The sequence below is a fragment of the Adiantum capillus-veneris genome, chromosome 12 (assembly GCF_014529385.1).
Source record: "Adiantum capillus-veneris isolate H3 chromosome 12, ASM1452938v2, whole genome shotgun sequence".
In the NCBI taxonomy this organism is placed as follows: domain Eukaryota; kingdom Viridiplantae; phylum Streptophyta; class Polypodiopsida; order Polypodiales; family Pteridaceae; genus Adiantum; species Adiantum capillus-veneris.
The window spans coordinates 146,000,561-146,012,851 of record NC_140942.1 but is presented as its reverse complement, the minus strand read 5'-3'; the positions used below and the strand labels follow the sequence as shown (position 1 = coordinate 146,012,851).

The 12,291-nt window shown below is 42.5% G+C and overlaps 1 protein-coding gene across 2 annotated transcripts in view; it reads right to left on the bottom strand.

Annotated features, from left to right (window-relative positions):
• Positions 1–3,397: 3,397 nt before the first annotated feature.
• The window catches only part of LOC147446644 (homeobox protein knotted-1-like 4), a 151,307-nt gene continuing 142,413 nt past the window's right edge, over positions 3,398–12,291 (bottom strand). Inside the window, exons 5-6 of one of the 2 annotated variants that reach the window (XR_015189944.1) lie at positions 3,935–4,114; positions 3,613–3,787 (exon numbers count right to left, since the gene is read on the bottom strand). Coding sequence is in view for 1 of the 2 variants with exons in the window: in XM_086526267.1 (XP_086382393.1) it covers positions 3,693–3,787 (95 nt within the window). In the remaining variant the exon portion in view is untranslated. Of the gene's footprint in view, positions 3,788–3,934; positions 4,115–12,291 lie in introns of both variants that reach the window. The other variant, XM_086526267.1, reaches the window with a different exon arrangement.

The following is a 12,291-nucleotide window of genomic DNA, read 5'->3' as shown; positions in this document are numbered from 1 at the left end:
AAATAGACACACACATGTACATATATTTATAGGTGGTAAGAGAGAATGAGAACCGCTAGGAGGCGGGTAGGGTGAGCTAGTGAATTTAAGCTCATCATGAGAGTACACTCGTTTTATCCACCAATATGATTTATTTGCTTTTGTGTATATCCCAAAATTAACTTTAGCTAACACAAAAACAAGGCATCTCTATGGCCTTTGCCCTTTGGGCATGTCAAAAACCATTCTTTAATAAAAAAGGTTAGCTAAACCAAAAAAAGAAAAACAATAGTTACAAGAAACCACTCTAGAGAACTCTAGGCTGTGAAAGTCCCGAATACTTGGAGCATAGAAACTAGCTGGAAGGTTAATATGTAATGTATGTGCATTAGCCATGGCCAAGCTTCTTTTTGTGTAAAATTTTTCCTTAAGAAATTTTGTTCCAATCGCACAAATCCCATGCGAGTCGAAGCAAACGTTTGTGATCGTTACCAAGGTCGTTTGGCTGCATTCAAACCCATGACTTGGGTCATGAGAGTCGAGTGCTTAACGAGTCAAGCTAGCTCCTTTGGACAATTTTTTTTTTTCGCTTGAGTTTGCAAGAGATAATTCATCAAAAGGCTGCAAGCCTTTAGCCTTAGGGATACGTGTTCTAGGAAGGACAACATTGTGAAAAATGTCCCAACCAACCAAAGTTCTTAAGACAGATAATTCATCAAAAGGCTTCAAGCCTTAGCCGTAGGTATATGTGTTTTGGCAAGGACAACATTGTGAAAAATCATTCCACAAACACAAAAACTTCAGTAAAGACCCCATCGTAGATAGTGCTGAGGAATGTATCCCTTCGTTAAGGGCCAATAGAGAGTAAATCCAAGAGGGTGTTTCCCAAAGCCATTTTCCGTTACGAAACTTTGAGCTCACAGTTGGCGTTGGACAACCGATAGGTGAGAGAGCCGTGCACACATGTGTGGGTTTAGGGAAGGAGCCATTATTTTACAAGTTAAAACTCAACGAGCTCCTCGCGCTAGTTTGGTTAGCTCCAGAACTCTAGGTCGTAGAAGCAAGTTCTAGAGTTCATTTCTGGATGGGAGTTTTGCATTGGTAGACGCGTTGCTACAATGAGATGCAGGGGAGGAATCTCCAAAGATTCGGGCTAATACTTGAAGAGTAGATACAATAGGGGGTGCGAGCTAGGTACCAACACTAAAGCCCACAGGATTTTTAATAAAGGCCCCGTCATGGGATCGGCAATGGCCAACTCCATGCGCGAACCTCGAGAAGGATGGATGTCAAGTAAAATGCAAACATGACAACGATCCACCTGAATCGAACCCACCACCTTAGCTTTCACAACACAATGGTCTAACCATGCAGGCGCATGCCTTTCGATGTCATCCAATGCCCAAACAAAAACCTATAAGGTGAACATCTTCAAGAAAATGTAAATTCGACCACGCCCCTTTAAAATCCGATGGCCGAGTTTACCTCACATCCCGTGCTTTAGTTGATCGCCGTCGATCCCATGACGGGGTCTTCATTAAAGACCCTGTGGGCTTTAGTGCAGAGGATTGCTTTTGAAGCATTCAAAACATCACCATTTTAGCATTTTCATAGTATTCTCTCTCTACTAGTATAGTGAGACATTAGTCCCGTAGACCTCAAAGTTGCCTTTTATATTGATGCTTAAAATTTTGATTTCAACCTATCATGTTCGATTTTTGATACATAAAGGGGAGTGCTGACCTTCATAGCCATAGCTAAGAGATTAAGTGAACTAAATTTAAATATGATACCTTTAAACATCGAAATTTATGATGGAGCAACTTTAAACTCAATCTATTACACAATTTAGATAAGGCAATCACAGAAAGAAAACCTGGGTTATTTTGAATTTTTATGTCATAATTATAAATTGGAATCCATTGGCATACACAATATACCACATTTTAGAGCAATAAATTCCCGCATCCAATAACAACATAAAGATTTTATTTTATTTTGGGCCATAAAGTAGTAGTGAGTGGAGAAGTTATATTAACTCAGCAAAAGAATGTACAAAAGACCTCAAGCACAGCTCGTGCCTTGAGGGATCAATAGTACTAAAGAGGGGCTATCATTCTGAATGTAGACTAAAATGGAGTGTTATACCTTGTAAGGCTTGGACCCACTCCCCTCAACTCCTCCCTTTTTCAATAGATACCATTACTTCCTTGCTTTCTTGGATGATCTCATTGAAGTCAACAATCAAGAGGTCATTTTCAAAAACACAACTGTTCCTTGAACTCCATACTTGTTTAAAGTAGCAAATTCGGACAACTTGTGTTCAAATAAGGATAGCTTGGTTCTTCGTATATTTCCCTCCCATAATTAAGTCGTTCTGGTAGAAAGTAATCTTGAAGTCTTCTGTATCCATTTGCAAACCTTCCTCACCAATCTGCTTACAATCAAGCAAACATAAGTGTAAACATAAAGAATTATCTTAACAACACTAATCAATTTTGGATTGGCTACACCCTACTATATTCCAAACCTAGTAGCATGCAAATATGGTATTTTGCTATATCCTAATAAAGAGTGAACCTTTCTAAGCATGAGTTCTGGTAGCAATTGTAACTTTATGTTGTATGGAAATCAATTAGAAAGCCTTTGCAAGCCTTGTTAATCGATAGGCACTGTGTGTGATTTTTGCCAACATTGTGTAACTTGAGTAAAAGGGCTTTGAAAGCTAACTTTCTGAATAAAATTTCCCCCTTGACATGTGTGGAAAGTATTTTAGCCAATTGACAACTGTGCGAAAAAGTATTTGAACCAAAAGACCACTATATATGTGTATGTGACAACTAAAATGTACACTCATAGAAGTAGCTCGGATTCAACAACTTCTAATCACGTGAAAAATCCATTGTTTCACTCCCTCTGCCCTCTTGAAGAGATAGAAGGATTACAACTTGAATGAAAGCAACATGGCACTAAGAATTCAAAGTATGGCTGACATCTTTTGTTTTAAAGGGAACAAGGTCGTTTACAGTAGATGAAAGCACCACTTTTGATTGAGTAGAATGAATGGAAGGAGATGAGTTTTGCCTTGATTTCTTGACTGTATGGTAAGTAAATTTGTACCAACGGTAAGTTACATTCTTAATTAGTTCTTTTCCAGAGGTTCCTACTTAAGACAATCAACTGCTCTCTGCCAATTCTTGAATCTTGAAATTGAGTGCAAGCGAGGGCTCAAAAACAATTCTTCTACCCCATGCAAGCGATACATACCCAAATCCTTTCCCAGGCATTAAACAAAAAAAATACTGAAAAACAGCTATATTTTTATGCATTTCACGACAAATTGAATTAAGGGAAAGAAAAGTAATGTGATACAAAGAAACCAAATTAAATATACATGATAATGATAAGAGGGAAAAGATAATAAAACATCTGAATCACAATGACTCAAAACTCATTATGCTCAAAACTCGAGTTCTACATTTATAACTACATACTATCCATTGCAAGCAACATCTCTTGGACCATTGGATAAAGATGACAGCTGTATTCTTTGGACAAAATAAGCTCACATTTGACAAAAGTTGTGTTAAGTTGATGAATATGTTAACCAAAGGCACCAATATTTATAGAGCCGCCGCCGCCCCCCCCCCCCCCCCCCCCCCCCCAAAAAAAAAGAAAATAAGTTCAAGGTAGACATGGAAGCGGGAGACCGATCATTCCAGTTGCGCTTGCGATGGTTGATGAGCCAGTTGTTGACCTAGCGCATCTCTAAGCCCGTCTCTTCCACCAGCTTCCTCTTCTCTGCTTCCTGCCCAACACAAATCACCCCAGTCAGCAAATAGTTTACCATCGACTTACTTTTTAGCAGGTTCCTTTACACCATAGTTGTCACCTTAAACCAAATCAAATCTCAAAACAAGCTAAGCCAAGTATGCTCCATCCAGCCAGTACTAACCTCCGATCCTACTCAACACTCGTACAATCATGTCTTCGTAAGGGCTTTTCTGGCTACACTCTTCGCGAGTTTGTCACATCTTTTGTGGCCTTTTCCACCTCCCTCCTCAGCCATAGCTCCATCTCCCCTAGTTCGACGAGCATTTTAATATTCAAATACAAGGTGAGGGCTCACGATGGCCTGCAGAAGGCAACTCAAGATCAGTTTTTCGGATGAGAAGATATGTAGTTGAGTGGTCGGACCAGTAGTTGTAGTTAGTGCCGGACAAGGTTAGAGGAAGATCATTACTGATCCATATATGGTCTAGCACAGAGTTATGTATTGTGGTTGGATGGTGTATCAGTTGGTGAAATCCGTGTTGGTGGAGGAGAGTGGAAAGTGTTTTGTATGTGTAGGCTTGATCAATTGCGTTTATGTCCAAATCTCCCATTATGATCAGTGGTCGCACGCTGTGGGTTGAATCCAGGAACCTGGAGAGGCTGCTCATGAATCCTAGGAGTGACGATGTCAATGCTCTGTAAAGCGAAACGATTGTCGCCACACACATGTTGGCGAAGTGAAAGTTGCATGGATTGTTTCTAGTGTTTGAATAATGCAAATGTGTATTTGTGTAGGAAGCAAGTGGCTTTTATGGAGAATTAAGATGCCATGTTGTTGCATTGAGGATATGCTGAGGAATCCTGGAATGGCTGTGTCATGCAGTCGGGTCTCTTGGAGACAGAGCACGTCAGAGGCCATTAGGCTTTTGTCATGAATGATATCGCTGGCATGTTACTAAGAGATGACGTTCAGTGATTGTATGATGTTATGTGTTTCTTGGTGTAGTTATTTGCATGCATCTACGAAGTTCGGGGAAAAAGTCCTTCGTTAAGTTTCTTCCTCAGAGAGACTCAAGAATGGAGCCACCGTTGAGAGAGTAAACCAATACTCATTCACATAATCAGTAACTCGCTCGTGCTTCCATTGGGCAAACTGATCCCAATCTTCTTAGATACCTTCCTCAAAGCGTAGAGGAGAAAAATTTGTCGGAAAATTCAGCCTTGAATTGAATCCAAGTCTTGTTTTAAATTCGTTGCACAGCTTTGGTATGCCACCAAGTACTTGCAATCTGCCGGATGTGTTCGGTCACATACCTCATCTTCAACTCTTCTAAGAATTGCCATTTGCAAAGGCAACTTCAAACTGTCGAATGAAAGTGGTAGCTTTCACGACATCTCCTCTTCTATCAAAAGTATCAAACTTCACAAAATTGTTCTAAGGTCTAGCGACCTTCTTTATATCCTTCCCAAAATAACGGGATTTCTTGGCTATGGTTCTGGACTTAGTAATCATGGGTATTCTGAAGGAGAAGTGAGGTGGAACTGTGGATGGTAGGGAAAGTTCTTCAGATTTCTCTGAATTTCAACAAGCGAATTCGGCTCACTTATAGGTCCTGAAGAATCTCGAGCATTCCGCTCCTCAGATTCTCTAGGTTCTTAAGCATCAACCTCTTGTCATCTTCTCAAAGAATCCCAAGTCTTATCGACTTCTTGCAGAGAGAAAAATTTTCTTAAGCATCAAGCTCTTCTCTCCTTCTCACAAAATCCAAGTCTCTTGTAGAGAGAGAAATTTTCCAACTCTGCGAGCATTTCTTGCAAGACTTAGGGTTTGGCTTGCTTACTTCTCTCTTGGCTTGTCATGGCTTCTTCCCGTATCTTCCCAGAGTCGTTCTCCTTTATAGAGATAGAGAGGAGACCATGCTCTGATACCACTGTCACAAACGGGAGCGCATAACACTATAAAATATACTCAAATAAATAGAATTTATCACTTAATACTCAAGCCAAAGTGTGTGTGTATGATATATATATATATATATATATATATATATATATATATATATATATATATACGAGAGAGAGAGAGAGAGAGAGAGAGAGAGAGAGAGAGAGAGAGAGGGTCGACATAGTACTGGGACCAGAAGATAGGCTGCCCCCCTGTCATGTGACACATCCAACCCTATGTGTCCGTGGACAAGCTACAACAGGATCAGGGTTTAGTTCAATCAAGTCAGTCTAGAATAGGAAGTGATCTGGCACCTTTGTGAGTCTGTTCGCAGACCGTGCATATCTAGACACTTAGATTAGATGCATATCCTCTAGTTGCACACAGCATGACCATCAGATTCTAATCAGATCCCATCAGTAGCATTTTTACAGTGCATAGACCTATTTTCCCTATTTTTGAAATTTTTCACTTATTATTTTTAAGTGACTTTTGTTGGAAGTAGGTAGGGCAATTTTGCTAAGTTTGTATAAATAAAAACCTAGCGCTAGCACTTTCTGGCAGAAGAGACAACAAGAGCACCTTGCTCAACAGGCAACTTCTCAGCAAGACCAACACCCGCAGTAGCCCTAGCGTTTTCCATCTGAGGACTAGCGTTTTTGCATCAAATCAGACTTGGCGTTTTGTGCACAGCAGATCAGCCCCGGCGTCATCACGACACAGCAGATCAGCCTAGCGTTTTGCATTTGTAGAACAACCGACGACAACAGAACCAAATTCAGCCCTAGCGTTTTTGGGACAGCAGAGCACCTAGCGTTTCGTAGTTCCTCCGCGACGGGATTAGCAGAAGCATCAGCGTTTTCAATTTTCAGCCCTTAGACACCGCAGATCAAGTCCCGAACCTCGCAGATCTCACCTTCCTGCAGCAGTCCCTCGCCGCACGGTCAAATCCATCGAAGTTTGTAGTTTCAGCCCGGAAAACGCAGATTTCAGCATCTGCATTTTCAGCGCGTCGTCGTCGCATCATCGTCATCGACATAGAGTCAAAATTCAGCAGATACAAGATTTACACATTTCAGCCTTAGCGTTTTCAGATTTCAGCCCGTCTCGTCATCGTCAACATCGTCGGCAAGTCCAAGCATTGTAGAAATTTGTGCAATCATAAGTAGACCGCTCTCGCCATAGAGTGTGGGGCCGGGTTTTACAACGTCTCTAGTGTCGTATTCTCTTCTCTATCTCTCTGTCTCATACACTTTCACGCACAGAGTCCATTCACTTTGTTTGTGCCCATTGCACTCTCTCATTAAGAACGGAAGGCTCTCCCTTCCATAAGAACAAAAGGAACCTTGATCACAGTTCGAAGCACTCATCTTGAGCAAAGTTCAAACATTCATTCCGCTGCACCTTACATTGGTATCAAAGCTTTGGCAGTGTTCTATATCACTCCAAGAAAGAACCACATAATTTTTTTTTGCTTGTAGAGGTCGCACGAACCCAAGTTCGCTTGGCCGTGTCGATTCCTAATCGTGTTTTTGAAGAATGACATGAATCCCAAGAAAGAAGGGCTTGTCTAGCCTCCCCTTGTGCCTCTTTTCACTCATTAAGAGCGGAACGTGCACTTAGCGGCCGGCCAATCGACGTGAGGTGGGAAAAAGCAAACTTGGTGTGAGCACAAGGCCGCCAAGGGGTGTGCCCGCCGAAAAGAGCAGAACTCGGATGAAGAGAAGATCCTTCTCGAACACAGATTGCAAGCAAAAGAAGACCCTCAAGAACCTCAAGACCCCCAAGAACCTCAAGACCCTCAAGAACCCAAGACCCACAAGAACCCAAGTTCCTCGTGAACTTAAGAACCCAAGACCACAAGAACCCACAAGAACCCACGACCTCAGTGGATAGTCATCACTCGAAGCGGAATGGATACTTCGCTTGGAGGTGATGAGCATGAGAGAGGCGAAGAAGAATTTTCCCCACCAGAAGGTTTTTTTGACCCTCCCTCTTCCCCATCTACGCCAAGGATTGCTCTAACTCCTATGAAGGAGTTGACGCAGATGTTTATGGACAACAAGTTAGAACGAGAAGAAAGAACAACAGAAAGAAAGGCAGCAATTGATCGCAAGTACCAAGAAAGAATGGCATCCATAGCCCGTGAACGCGAATAAAGAAGGGCAGCCATAGAGCGTGAGCACGAGCAAGCACGCTTGGAGTCCAAAGCAAGAAGAGCCGAAATGGAGCGTGAGTACAACGAAAGGAAAGCCGCATTGGTCCTATTTTTTTCTAATGTGAAGGCGCAGCTTAAAGAGATTCAGGAAAAGGAGACTCTCTCAGTCTCGTCTTCTCTTCCAAAGCATGACACACATGATTTGCTTGAGGATGATAAGCATGATGATTTGAATGATAATGATGAGCATGATGATTTGGATGACAATGACAAGCATGATGATTTGCATGATCAAGATGTGATTTCTCACAAGCATGATGAGTTGCATGAAGATGATGTGATTGTTCACAAAGATGATATGTTAGTTGATACTTTCTCTAGTGAAGCTAACCTCACTGCAAATTCGATCAATCACGAAGAATCGATCTTGGCTCTCGAGTCGAGGTTCACATAACCCCCACAGGAAGATTCGATCAAACACGGAGAACCGATCTTGGCTCTCGAGCCTAGGTCCAAAGAACCCTTACAGGAAGTACTATGTGTTTGAATGATTCAACACGCATTGTACGAGTGTTTCATTCGTGATCGTTTCCTGTATTTTCGTCGACGTCTTTATGTGATCCCTTTTCCTAGGCATGACATTGTCCGTTGAGCACGTTTCACTCATGGATGAGCACGGATGTATGCAAATTTCTCATGAAAAGTTGAAAGGTATGCATTCAAGGAAGTCACATACCATGTCTCTTTCTTGGCATGACACATTTGTAGAAAGAGTTCAAGAAAGTATGAGCACCAAGCATGGGCATTTCCGTTGTGAATTGCCACAGTTGATTGATTTAGATCAACAAGACAAGATTCGATCTCATTGTTTGCGTCTGTGTGGTGAATGGTTTGGCACTCCGTCGATTAGTTCATCTGCATTGCATGCACAGTCTTTTAGGAAGACAAGATTTTTTCCACTCACTTTACATGGAATGGGTATGTTCATGTTTTTGTGTTGGAAGTGGTTTCAGGAATTTTCAGCCTAGGAGATTCTTGACGAAGGAAGAAGCATGACTCTAGACGAAGTTGAAGCATTGAAGGAGCCACAACAGACTTTGTGTCGCTTTCGGCGCGGCCCAAAGAAGCAAGCGTTGGAGACCTTTATGAAGTTCAAGTATCGCACGACCCACACATCAAAGTGGGCCGGCGAAGAGTCCCTTCCAGGTTACGGATGCTATTGGCGATCTCCCTCAACGCCATACAGTTCAGTACCAGTACCTCACTTTGAAAAGGAGGGGATGTCATGTGACACATCCAACCCTATGTGTCCATGGACAAGCTACAACAGGATCAGGGTTCAGTTCAGTCTAGAATAGGAAGTGATCTGGCACCTTTGTGAGTCTGTTCGCAGATCGTGCATGTCCAGAAACTTAGATTAGATGCATATCCTCTGGTTGCGCACAGCATGACTATCAGATTCTAGCCAGATCCCATCATTAGCATTTTTTCAGTGCATAGACCTATTTTCCCTATTTTTGACATTTTTCACTTATTATTTTTAAGTGACTTTTGTTGGAAAGTAGATAGGGCAATTTTGCTAAGTTTGTATAAATAAAAACCTAGCGCTAGAACTTTCTGGCAGAAGAGGCAACAGGAGCACCTTGCTCAACAGGCAACTTCTCAACAAGACCAACACCCGCAGTAGCCCTAGCGTTTTCAACCATCTGAGGACCTAGCGTTTTTGCATCAAATCAGCCTTGGCGTTTTGTGCACAGCAGATCAGCCCCGGCGTCATCACGACACAGCAGATCAGCCTAGCATTTTGCATTTGCAGAACAACTGGCGACAGCAAAACCAAATTTAGCCCTAGCGTTTTGCAGTTCCTCCGCGACGGAATCAATAGAAGCATCAGCGTTTTTAGTTTTCAACCCTTAGACACCGTAAATCAAGTCCCGAACCTCGCAGATCTCACCTTGCTGCAGCAGTCCCTCGCTGCACGGTCAGATCCATCGAAGTTTGCAGTTTCAGCCCGAAAAACGCAGATTTCAGCATCTGCGTTTTCAGCGCGTCGTCGTCGCATCTGATGAGCACGCGGCGCTGTGTGCAAGTGAAAGAGCACGCGAGGAAGTGCAGTGTGTGTGCAGAGAGGGGAGGAGAAGAGCAACAGGAGAGGAAGCGCAAGCAGAAGAAGAGGGAGAGAGAGAGAGCTCACATTTTTGGGGAAAACTCAATAAGTGAGTTTTGGGTTTTCCCACTTTTATTATAAGTGACCTTTAAAAAATATGTCCAAATATTGAACCTAGACAAAGTATAAAAATGTACAAAAAGGGGTTATTTAGGCCTTTAACCCAACAACCTCCCACTTAAAGGCATAAATGGCGCCTTTAAGCTACGTGACTCCCACCATCTCTATGCATAGATGATGTTGTGCTTTGGGTAAGCACTTAGTGAGAGCATCGGCTGGATTTTGTGATGTTTGGACCTTAACCAATGTAATAAGGCCATCCTCAAGCACTTCTCGTATGAAGTGATACCGCACATCAATATGCTTTGTGCGTGAATGAAACATGGCGTTCTTTGCCAGACATATATAGCACTCTGGCTATCACAACCAAGCATAGGTGCCTTGGCAGGCAAGCCAAACTCACGACATAGGCGTGCTAACCAAATAGCTTCTTTGGAAGCCTCAGTGGCTGAAATATATTCAGCCTCTGTAGTAGACAATGCAACAATCTTTTGCAATCTAGAACACCATGAAACAGCACCTCCCGCAAGAGTAAATACATAGCCACTTGTGGATTTCTGTGTATCCACATCACCAGCCATGTCAGAGTCACAAAATCCCTTCAATTCCATTGGTCCTTTACCATAGCAGAGGCATTTTTTTTTAGTCCCTTTCAAGTACCTCATAATGGACTTCACTCCATCCCAATGCAACCTGCCTGGATTAGCCATAAATCGGCTAACAACTCCCACTTCATGGGCTATGTCAGGCCTAGTAGAAACCATAGCATACATAAGTGAACCACAAGCCTTGCATGTCATTGGCTTCTTCCTTTGACTTGGGACAATCATCCTTGGAGATTTTGACATATGGCTGTAATGGCACACCAAGAGGCTTTGCTTCAGCCATGTTAAATCTGTCCAGCACCTTTTCAATGTACTTTTCTTGCGACAAATACAATAGGCGCTTGTCTCTTTGCCGTGTAACACGTACTCCAAGTATATGTTCAACTGCCCCAAGGTCTTTCATTGAAAACACAGATTTCAGCTGCCCTTTAAGAGCATCTACAGTGCTTCTTTTCTTTGCAGCTATCAACATATCGTCTACATAGAGCACAAGAATGATCGGGCTGCCATCCTCATCACGTTTGGTATACAAACAATGGTCTGCATGGCTTCTTTTGTAACCATGTTTAAGCATGAAGCGATCAAACTTCTTGTACCACTGTCTACATGATTGTTTCAGCCCATACAAGCTTCTATTGAGCATACATACCAAATGTTCCTTGCCAGGGATGACAAAACCCTCGGGTTGCTTCATGTAAAGCTCTTCTTCCACATCACCATGCAAGAAAGCGGTATGTACATCCATTTGGTCCATTTCCAAATCAAGAGCAGCCACAATGGCAAACAATACACACAAAGTGGTCATCTTCACAACAGGAGAGAACACTTCCTGAAAGTCTATGCCCTTGGTTTGAACATATCCCTTTGCCAAAAGCCTTGCCTTATACTTGGGTTTTGCATCAACAGTTTTGATTTTATACACCCATTTGTTAGGAATAGCCTTCCTTCCTTTGGGCAATTCAACCAAATCCCAAGTATGATTAGCATGCAAAGCTTTAATCTCTTTCTGCATAGCAAGCTCCCACTTGTCGTTGTGCTCACATGTCTTTGCCTCTTTATACGTAAGAGGCTCTCCCTTATCTGTCAACATAAAGTAATGCAAAGAGGGGTCATATCGACTCACAGGCCGTCTTTGACGAGTAGACCGCCTCACCCAACGATCCACATTATCCGGCAATGGGTTTACATCGGGTGGCACTACAAAATCATCAACAATGGGCTGTTGTACATCATTTTCAACACCATTTTCAACATTGTTTCTTGGCTGCAAATGCCCTTCAGGAGCCTCAATTTGCTGTCCAACATCATCTGGCTCAAACATCACTGGATCATCTACATTTTCAGCCATTTGTGGCGCATCCTGAGGGTCAAAAATAGGCCTAACAGGTGGTTGGTCGTGCTGAAATTTCACCCTTTTATGGTCATGCTTTGAGGCACAATTGTTTTGAAGCAGCCTTGCCTCATTACAAACAACATCCCGGCTACCTACACCCCTTTTGAGCTGAGGTAACCAAATCCTGTAACCCGTTTCGCCTTCTTCACCATATCCCATGAAGAGGCCTTTAATGGACTTCACATCTAGTTTACTCCTCAACTCAGGTCT